This window comes from Empidonax traillii, unplaced genomic scaffold (genome assembly GCF_003031625.1).
Source record: "Empidonax traillii isolate 1590-97213 ecotype Southwest subspecies unplaced genomic scaffold, ASM303162v1 scaffold1449:size159823, whole genome shotgun sequence".
Taxonomy (NCBI): Eukaryota; Metazoa; Chordata; class Aves; order Passeriformes; family Tyrannidae; genus Empidonax; species Empidonax traillii.
This window is the reverse complement of record NW_020956642.1, coordinates 19,010-29,460: the sequence shown is the minus strand read 5'-3', so window position 1 is coordinate 29,460 and position 10,451 is coordinate 19,010. Positions and strand designations below refer to the sequence as shown.

General features: G+C 49.5%; 1 protein-coding gene across 1 annotated transcript in view; it reads right to left on the bottom strand.

Moving 5' to 3' along the window:
- The window catches only part of NIN (ninein), a gene marked incomplete at its 5' end in the record, with an annotated part of 39,881 nt that overhangs the window by 14,890 nt on the left and 14,540 nt on the right, over positions 1 to 10,451 (bottom strand). The window contains 10 exons of the mRNA XM_027907391.1: positions 1,118 to 1,231; positions 1,798 to 1,920; positions 2,948 to 3,061; positions 3,393 to 3,608; positions 4,337 to 4,406; positions 5,194 to 5,319; positions 6,455 to 8,464; positions 9,198 to 9,724; positions 9,959 to 10,080; positions 10,428 to 10,447. Coding sequence (XP_027763192.1) covers positions 1,118 to 1,231; positions 1,798 to 1,920; positions 2,948 to 3,061; positions 3,393 to 3,608; positions 4,337 to 4,406; positions 5,194 to 5,319; positions 6,455 to 8,464; positions 9,198 to 9,724; positions 9,959 to 10,080; positions 10,428 to 10,447 — 3,442 coding nt within the window. The remainder of the gene's footprint in view (positions 1 to 1,117; positions 1,232 to 1,797; positions 1,921 to 2,947; positions 3,062 to 3,392; positions 3,609 to 4,336; positions 4,407 to 5,193; positions 5,320 to 6,454; positions 8,465 to 9,197; positions 9,725 to 9,958; positions 10,081 to 10,427; positions 10,448 to 10,451) is intronic.

Sequence of the window (10,451 nt, the reverse complement as noted above, 5' to 3'; positions counted from 1 at the left end):
GCTTGTGCAGCGACACCACCTCTTGTTTCAGGGTCTCCTTCTCCTGCTGCGTCACCCGCAGGTCGGATTTCAGGCGGGACACTTGGAGGTTGGTGCTCTGCAGGGTCTCATCGAGGCTCTGCACCTGCAACGAGCAGCAATCAGCTTTGCTGGGCCAAGATTTCTCGCGTGTGGACCGGGTGGCGCACGCGTTTGGGATCTCTGATGGGAGGAGGGAAGGTACAACCCCCTCTGGAAAGGGTAAATTGGAGTTTCTCTCTCCAGCTCCCTGACAGGAGGGTGGAGCCGAGTGGGGGGTCGGGCTCCACTCCCAGGGAACAAGTGGACATGAGGAAACAGCCTCAAGTTGTACCAGGGGAGGTTTAGGTTGGATATTAGGGGAAATTTCCTCATGGAAAGGGTTGTCCAGCCCTGGCACAGCTGCCCAGGGCAGTGGTGGAATCCCCATCCCTGGGGGGATTTAAAAGCTGTGTGGATGTGGCACTTGGGGACACAGGTCAGTGGTGGCCTTGGCAGTGCTGGAGGAATGGCTGGACTCAATCTCAGAGGGCTTTTCCAGCCCTACAACTCTATAATTCCAAATGATTTTCCAACTTTCTGTTCCAGGTTAGCAGCAGCCATCCACTTTGCATACAGACAGAAGGCTGCATTTACCAGAGACACCTTCCAGCCCTGAACATTTGCTGGGATGTGCTGGAAAAGAAAATTTCCCTTGAATTATTTATTCTTCCCTGGCAGCCCAGGCCAAGGAGAAAGCCCAGGAGTGCTCAGCCAAGCAGCCAAATGCTCACACCCCTCTCTCCTGCACCAGCAGAGTTTCTGCAGTATTTTAGGAACAACCAGGCAGAGTGAATTGGCAAAAGTAACTTGGTTGTGGATGCAAAACAGCATCATTTTTTTTTTTATTTGGGGTGGGGGAGGAAAAGTCCCTTGTTCCATTTAGGAGTTTCCTCTCCTCCTTTGAGGACATCACTTTGCAAGCCCATCAAAGCAGCTCCACACACCTTTGCACGCGTCAGAAAGGGGCTTTTAGTGAAAAGAAAGCACCAGGAGAGGTGATCAAAATGCTTCTTAACCAGGGCTATAACAAACAAACAAACCAACCACTTTTTTGTACCTTTTCCTGGGAGATGGTGAGCTGTGCTTTCAGTGCCTGGCTCTGCTGCTCCCAGGATTTCTGCTCCTGCTTCAGGCTGCCGATTGCACTCTCCAAGCAGCTGACCTGAACCACCTGCAAGGAGATGGGACAGGGGGGAAACCTCACTCGGGATTTTCTCTCACTCACTTCGACTTTGAGGGTTGACCCAGAGGGAGTCACAGCCACGCAGAGCAAGCAGCCAGAAAAAAAAAAAAAAAAAAAAAAACCAAAAAAACCCCTCAAGCTCCCAGCCTGAATTTCCACACAACAGGATCGTTATTTACAGTGTTGCACATGAGTTCCTCTGCTCAAGCTCAGAGTTACAGTGTGTTAAAGCTGCAAATGAAAGTCCAAGAACACTGTCCCCCTTTGTCCTGCTGCAGTATTTATACCCGGGCCTCTCTTCACTGCAGCGTTTGGAATTTTCTACACAATCAAATTACAGTAAAGCTGTGCTCCAGAATTTAAGCTTTCCTCTCTCTTAGACCAGCTAGGGGAAAAAAAAAACAACAACAAAAAAACCCCAGGCAGTGGCAATTCAGCCTTTATCTGGCTTGAGAGTAAGGGAAAAAAAACGATCCAAAGTAGTTTTCCATGTGATGGTGATACATAACCACACAAGAATTTTAGGTTGATGTGGAGTTGCAGCTCTTTCTCACCTTATCAATGCATCTGCTCAGTTCCTCACTCAGGGCTTCTTTCTCCTTCTGCAGCTTCTCATTTTTCGTCATTAAGCTCGAAACTTCATTTTGGAGGTCAGAGAGATCAGGGCACCTGGGCAGCTGTGGGAAAAGCAAACCCCCCCCCAGTTGCAAAACCACGACACAGGGGCAGCCACAGCTTCTCTGGCCAACCTGTGCCAGGGCCTGCCCACCCTCCCAGGGAACAATTTCTCCCTAATATTTAACCTAAATGGACATGGAGGGAAAACCACTGTACTCCTGACTTCTGAGCCTTCTCCCAGGCTCTCCTGCCTTCCCTCACTCCATCTCCTGCCTGTAATTCCATCCAGGAACTCACTCATTACTGAACAGGCCTCAGCTGCTTTTGCTTTTTAAGACCATTACCTACCCTGAGAATTGGGTGTCTCAACTGAGTGGTTTGCCCTGCCCAGAAAATGGCTTTGTGGAGCCCTGATCAGGGAGGTGGCTCATTTGTAGCCTTCCTTATCTGTGTTTATTGGCATGTATTTACAGCCAGTTAAACTGTGCTTACACAGGAGATAACTGAGCCCTCCAGGAAATTATCTCCACCCATTATCTCCAGATGGATTTAGCAACGGGAATCCTCTCTGAGAGGACATTCTGGAAGAGCTCAGCCCTTAAATGGAGCTACGAGGCTATCACCAATTACACAGGGAAATGTTCTCCTGTGGATCCCATTTGCCCTCTCTATTCCTTGATCAGAGCTTTAAATCTTTGTGCTTACCAAAGCTTCTCCCTGTAGATCCACCACTCCCCCCAAAAAAATCTTTTGGCAAATTTTAAGTGAGCCCAACCTTACTTGAACAATTGTGCATTGTTTCAGTGACACTATTTCAAGAGGAGTCACATTCCCTTACTTTTGATGACTTTTCTTTAAGGAAATGAACTTTTCTCAACCCAGAGATGGTGAGAATTATCTGACAGCACTCAAAAGGAATCACAAAATGGTTTGAATTGGAAGGGATCTTAAAGCCCATCCCATTCCACCCCCTGCCATGGGTAGGGACACCTTCCACTAGCCCAGGGTGCTCCAACCTGGCCTTGGACACTTCCAGGGATCCAGGGGCAGCCACAGCTTCTCTGGGCAATAGGATGCCATCCATACCTGTTTTGTCTTCTCCAGCTCCTGCTTGAGGATGTGGTTCTCCTGCTCCATCAGATGAGCCTGAACCTTCATCTTGGACACCTCCATCTCCAAAGACGACACCAGATTTGAGGACTGCAAGAAGAAAAGGGCTCAGATTTCGATTCAGGAGACTCCCAGAGCACCAAGGGCCAAGCAGAGGATGCTGCAGCCAGTGAGAGTGGATAGAGCTGGGATGGCACTGGATGAACACAACAGCCATGCTGGGGAGTGCAGGGAAATATCTGGCATCATTTTCAAGGCCAACCTGCACACTTTTACCTCCTGGCTTTTGGCTGCTGCCAGGCTTTCCTTCCTGCCCCTGAACTTAAAGTTCAGCTCTGAAACCACCCCCCACACACACACATCCCAACACAGGGATGCCCATTCCAATTGGAAGTCCAACTGTCCCAGTATAATCCTGTACCTTTATTTTGGAGTTTTCCAGCTCCTGTTTCAGTACCAGTCTCTCCTTTTCCCATTCTTCCAGGGTACACTTTCCCTCCTCCCTCTCCTTTTGCTCCAGCACCCTTGCCAGCTGCTGATTAAGATCCTGCACATCTGCTTGATTTTTGGAGTTCCTCTGGCTCAGTTCCGTATTTTCAGAGTCCAGCTGTTGGTTCCTGGTCTTCAGATCTGCCACCTGAGTGGAGGGGGGGACAGCAGTGTCAGCTATGACCGATTTTCCACTGGGAATGAGGTCTTTAACATCTCCTTTCCATTAGGGTGATTAAAGATCTGCCAAGTGTCACTCCAGCAGTGACTCTGACCAGTTAATTTGCCTTAATTAGACCAATTATATCAGTCACCCAGCACAGCACCCTTTGCCAGGCTGATGTGGATGTCCTAGGAGGTTATTCTAAGAAGAACTTCCCTCAGCAATCCTGAGAGGGGGACATGAATGTAAAAGCCACTTAAACCTTCTAGTTTGGCCAGCAGAACAAACCACCCTTAAAATAAAAGCAGCAAAACCATGGATAACAGCAGCTGGCAGCATTCCTAGACCCAGCCAGCTGGGAAACAAGCAGAGGCTGAGTCACATCATCTCCATTTCCCATCATCTTCCATTTGCTACTGCAAAGCATTACCCACAAAGGCTGCAAACCAAAGATTTAAACTTTGTATTTTCTACGAAATAAACTTTCCAAGTTGACTTTGGAAAGGGCTGCCCGTGAGCTGGATAATCACAGCTGTTAAGTCTTCTGAGCAGGTCAAACAAGCCTCAAACCAATCCCAGGGAGATAATGAGGACAGTTATCAACGTTTAAATTTATAAAATGGTGGTTTTCTGCCACCTCTGTGACCACCCAAGGAGCAGTTTTTAGGCAGTGGTGGTTTCTAGAGGGAAGGTTCTGGGCTCTGAGCACCCACCTGCTTTTTCAGGTTCTCAACCATCTTCTGTACGGCCACTTTCTCCTTCCTCACAGCCTCTATCTTTTGCCTAAGGAAAAATAAAAGCTCATTAATGTTAAAATCACTTGTTAATACATTAATTAAGATAGGACAAGAGGACGTAGCCTCAAGTTGTGTGGGGGTTGGATATCAGGAAAAATTCCTTCACCGAAGGGGCTTGTCAAGCCCTGCCACAGCCTGCCCAGGGAAGTGGTGGAGTCCCCATCCCTGGAAGTGCTCAAAAAACACGTGCACGTGGCACCTGGGGACACAAGGTTTAGTGGTGGATCTGGCAGTGCTGGGTTAATGGGTTGGACTTGACGACACCTTAGAGGTCTTTCCCAACCTTAATGATTCCCCCATTCTAAGAACGGGCTGGGTTTTTTTTAACATCGCCAGAAATGCCAATTCTGGACATTTATTTATTTATTGATTGATTTATTGCTCATGAGTAAATCTGGCAGGAATTCAATCCCTCAAGGTGCCCCATGGAGCTCTTTATCCTAGAGAAGGGAAGAATGATCCCGGGATCACGGAGGGCTCTGCGCTTCCCAGACACCAAATGACTGGAATGATCTGCCACGTGCGCCCTCCCCTGCCTTTGCTGGAGCACAAATAACGGCATCAGGTCAGCTCCTCAGTGTGTTACTGGGTCATCTCAATGCCTAAAGCTAAATCCTGGCTGCCAGGAACGGGCAGGGAAAAGGATGAGGAACAGCCTTTCCAGCGGCACCACGAAATAAGCCCATTTGTAGAACAACCCACACGCGAAGGAGCTCGGAGAGGAGGGATAAACCCACTCTACGGCAGCAACAGCTGAACCACGGAATTCTCACCTCATTTCCTCCCTGGATCCGTTGAGCTCCCTCAGTTTCAGGCTGGAAGCGCTTCCTTCCTCGTTCAACAAAGTCACTTCGTTTTTCAGGACGGCGTTTTCCTCTCGGAGCTTCTCGGCCTCGCACCTGGGGCGGAGAGAGGAGACGGTGAGAGCAAGTTCCTGCCTAAGGAACATCCATGGAGGGGAAAAAAGTCCCCCAGGCCTGAGATAACCTGTAATGCTTCAAAATAAGGCTGCAGCAGAACTTGTTTTAAGTATAAGTGGTATACTCATATTCCTGGTTCATTACAAAAGGGGGCTTTTTTTTTTGGCGTGTTTTTGTACACTTAAAAATCTGAAAAGCTTCTGTATCTTTCAGCCCTGAAGTTACAAACAACTTCACACCACAGTATGCAGGTTGCCAGGAGAGCACAAGCTGTTTTCCCCAATCGGAACTCAGAATTCTGGGAACTGCACTGATGGAAAGTGTCTTTTCTGTACAGAAATAACTTAGCCACGGCCCAGCACCTGAAAGAACAATTTCCTGCAGGAAGCTGGTGCTGAACAATAATTAAGCCGCTTGTAGCCACTTTATTCATTAAAAAAAAAAAAAATCCTTGCTGAAATACGGCAGTTACAAACAAGCAGGTAAAACCTATGCTATTCTCTGTGTTATAATGGTATTTACCATATCAAACACCTCATTGGGGGGGAAAAAAAAAAAGTCACTACAATTCTCTTGTATTAGCTTAAATATTGGGGGAGAACAGAAGCCCTTTTAACATTTCAAAGCACCGTAATCCTCTAGGGTTAAAGTGAAACACTGCGAAAAACGGGAGCGATTTCAGCATTCCCAGCAACGCTCGGGACTAGGAGGGAAAAAAAGGAGTGAGGTGATATTAGTAAAAGCTAAAAAAGCGTTCTGGAAGTGTTACCACGGATTTTGGGCACGGGAACACGGGGGTTTTGTGAGCTACACGCTGCGATGGTGACCACATCCACAGGACAGCTGGGCAGGTCGCTCCTGGTCTCACCACTCCTGTTAGGTCGTGGTCAGGGAGAGAAGCCACACGCATTCATTCATTCATTTATGTATTTATGTATTCCAACGGTGGTTATCCAGGATTAGAGGAGTTAGGAGTCCGTGGCACTGATTGCTACTCGAGAGAGAGTTAGTCTAAGAGTGGTTAATAGCGCAGGAGCCGTGCGGAGCGCCGGGCGGGATCGGGGTTAGTGCGGCTACGGCGCGTCGGGTTAGCGGCGCCGCGAGGCTACGTTACCTCAGGAGATCGACCTTCTGCTGCAGCTCAGTGCACGTGCTCTGCAGGCCCTGCGTCACCACGCTCCTCTCCTCGCCCTCGCGGCTTGGGACCCCCGGAGCAGCCGCTCCCTCCTCCTGGTCGGGCTCCCGCGGCTCCCTCTTTTCCGCCAACGCTCCTCTCGCCGCGGCGCCGTCGCTCCGGGAATCGTCTCGCTGACCTGGGAATGCTGTGGGAAGCTCTTCCTGCTTCCCACCTCCTGTGCCACTGTGCAGATCTGTGTTTCCTTGAGGGTTTTGTTCTTGGACACCTTCCAGTTCCGTGATGTTTTGGAGGAGCTCTGTGTTTCCCTCCTTGAACTTGTCGCTTTCCAGCTCACTGTCTTCCCGTCTGCGATGAAGGCTTCTCAGCCTTTGCAGGTTGTCTTCGAGCACTTTATTCCTTTCAATTAACTGTATCATTTCAGCTTTCAGATCCTCATTTTCCACCTGGATTTCTTCCTGTAGTGACAGAAGCTCGGCCTGTGCCATGGATCTGTCTTCCAACTCTTCAACCCTTTCCCAAAGCTGAGCTATAACGCTCTTCAGGTCACCACCTGTTGATCCAGGAGCGTGATCCAACAGGGAAGAGGCTTCACTCAGTTCTTCAGCCTTTTCAAGCTCAACCTGCAGCTTCAAAGCATCAGAAACAAGCCCTCTATTTTTGGGAGCTATTCTGCCATTTAGAGGAGGAACCTTCTGCAGTTTAACATCGTTGTGTAGCATTTTTGCTCCAGGAACTTTCTCAAGATCCCTCTTTTTTGGCAGCAGAGGCACCCACGAAGGCAGCTCTTGGTTCCTGTCACAATCCTCATTGCCATCAGCATCCTGAGCTGCTTCACTTCCTTCTATCCAACACCCCTGTGCCCTGAGTGAGTTGCCGCCCTCTCCGGCTTTCGCACGTCCTTCCTCCAAATCTGAATCCACCTCTGTCAGATCTTCCATGTCTGTGCTATCACCCTCCAAAGGCGGAGGGACGTTGGAATCCATTCCCTTCTCTTCATCTTGACAATCACTGGGCAGCCCTTCAAAACTGGGATCTGTTCCCTCTGGTTCTGAGCCGGAGTCGGAGCAGCCGGGACTGGGAGGTCGTTCCCGCTGCGCGGCTCGGAGCCGGTGCCGCAGCCGGAGGATCTGGGCAGCCATCCTGACATTCTCCTTCACAGCCTGCTCGTGCACCTTCTGCAGGTTTTGGAAGACTTCTGCATCATCCCCCAGAGCTGCTGTACCAGGGCAAGAAGCAATTTTGCTCTTGGCTTTTGCGTACTCGCTCTCCAGGGCCCTGTAGTGGCTCCGCAGGGCGGAAAAGCTACGGGCCTCCCACTGCAGTTTCTGGATTTTCCCTCGAAGGGCTGAGATTTCCGAGCTCATCTCTGCCTTTTCTGTCTCTGCCCTCGCACAAATGTCTTTGTTTAAACTCTCCAGAGCAAGGAGCCTGGAGTTGAGCTCCTCTTTCTCCTGCTTATACTCACTGTCCAGTCTCTCCAGCTTCTGCCTAACCAGCTTCCCATTTTCCTCCACCATGGATATTAACTCATCTTTGTCCCTTAGCTCTTTTTCGTGGTCGTTTTGGAGCTGGGCTATTTCCCCACTCAGCTTTTTCTCCTGCTCCTCGGCAGCGCTCCTCAGGTCTCGCAGCTCCTTCTCCAGCTGCTCCCTCTCGCACACCAGCTTGTTCACCTCCTCCTTGAAGTTCTTCTCCAGCAGGTCCCTCTCCTGGCTCAGGGCAGAAGAAACGGCCTTCTCGTTCGCCAGGCTCTCCTTCAGGTGCTCGTGGGCTTCAGCCACCTCCTGAGCGATTTCCTCCCTCTCGAACTCCCACTGGGACTTCTCCTCCCTCCGCTGCTCGGCGAGTTCACGCAGCTCCCGCTGGTAACGCCCTTCCAGGCTCTGCAGGCTTTCTTCATATTTGCTCACAAGCATTTGTGTGTCCACAGAAAACTGGCTCTGTGCATGAGATGCTCTTCTGTTATAGTCACTTGCCATTTTATTCCTAAACGTGGTAATTATAAAATATTACTGAGCTTTGGGCGACCTCAAAGAGATTCAAAAATGGCTTTTTGACTAAAACGAGCTGGAAAATCCCTTTTTTTCACTGGGTTTCGCGCTATTGCACGGGTGTTTCTGAGAGCTAAGGTTAAAACTGAGGCTATTTGGTGAAACTTCAAAAAGGAAAAGGTTTGGAAAAGTGTAACAACTCGTGAAATGTCCTCAGAAAAGGTTTCATGGGGGGCAATGTGTGCCCCTTTTTGTTCCTGTGCTCAGATTTGTGGGGGTAGATGTTTTTACCCTCATCTCCCTCATCACCCCAGGATGGTTTCAGTTGCTTTTGACACGTGATGTTGGCTAAAAAAAAAAAAAAAGGCATTTCCCAGCCATCCCTTTCCTTATTCAGCAAAGAACTCTACAGATCCTTCTAAAACATTTGGGTTTTCAAAGCCCAGGGATCCTGAACAGACCACAAGTTAATCGCGCCTGGTTGTGCTTCAACACCCTCGCTGCCTCTGGGCAAGCTAAAAATCAACATAAAGATCTGCTTGAGAAAGGTCAGAAGGAAGAAAAACCCCTGGTGAGCAGCCCAGCGCCGTGGAACAGAACAGGGAACAGCAGCGTGGGGTCAGAACGCTTGGAATGAAATGTCACGGGTTCATCTGCACCGGGCCCAGCTTGGCCACCACACCAAGCCGTGGGGGTTCAGATCAGCACCCCACGCACCAGACACTCACCTCTCCTCCTCCAGCTGCTGCTCGTGCTTCCTCAGCAGCTCCTGCTGCAGCTCTTCCTTCTCCAGGGCGTGCACCTCCGCCAGCCTCTTCAGCTGCTCGTGGAAGCCGCGCTCCAGCTCTCCCTTCTCCTCCCGCAGCGTCCGCACCAGGACTCGCATCCTCTCCTCCACCCAGACGCCGTTCTGGATCAGCTCTTCCCGCTCCTGACTGAACTTCTCGTTCAGCTCCTCCAGCCTGGCTCTGACGTCCTCCTCGTGCTCCTGCCTCAGCAGCTCCTGCAGGTTGGCCTTTTCCTCCTCCGAGCGCATCCGTAGTTTGTCCTTCTCGTCGCTGTGTTTGTGGTCGAGCTCCTCCTGCTGCTCCCTGAGCGCTGCTGCCTCTCCCTGCAGCTCTGCTATCTGAGTTTTGAGGTCAAGGATCTGCTTTTCCATGGCATTCATCTCCTGGGAGTGCTTCTTCCTCAGGTCCTCCTGCTCCTTCTCCCAGCGGGCTTTTGTCTCGTCCAGCTGCTTTTCATAATGGCTCACCTATGAAAGGAGAACAGGTTGGATTAATTCACTTCCCACAGAGATGTTTTCCCCTCAATATTTCCATCTTGTAGTTTTATATATACACTTCACTGAACACTTTGATTTACACATCAGCATCTCATGTTGATTTCCCCTGCAAAGCTTTGTTCATTAGTGGGATCAGAGAGTCCCAGAATGGTTTGGGTGGGAAAGGACCTTAAAGACCATCTCATTTCTCATTCCAGCACTTACCGTGTCTTCAAGCTCCTGTTTGAGGTGATAGAGATCCCTGTGATGTTGCTCCTTCATTTGCTCAATGGCCATTTCCGCCTCTATGCTCATATTTAACGGGTTACAGTCTTCTGAACCCAGTCCTTTAGAAATAAAAATCAGATAGCAATAACTTATATCAGTATAAAAACACTACTCATATACTATATAAATACATATATAATTCTCTACAGAATTATTTTATCAATTTAAATCTGCTTAGGCAGCTACTTGCAGCTCTCAGATTCCCACCACACGCACAGACAAGTGACTGCAAATATTAATTTCAGCTTTAACCATCACCCAGCAGCCATATTCCAAATGAACATCAAATGTCAAAACAGAGGTGGTGATCGAGTCTCACTGGGGAAGGTTTTTATGGAATTGCCTCCAAGGTGTTGCCATAACCCCCTACAACACAGATCTTGGTCCTGCAGGAGCTGTTCTTTACCTTGGTCAGGCTCAATCCCGCTGT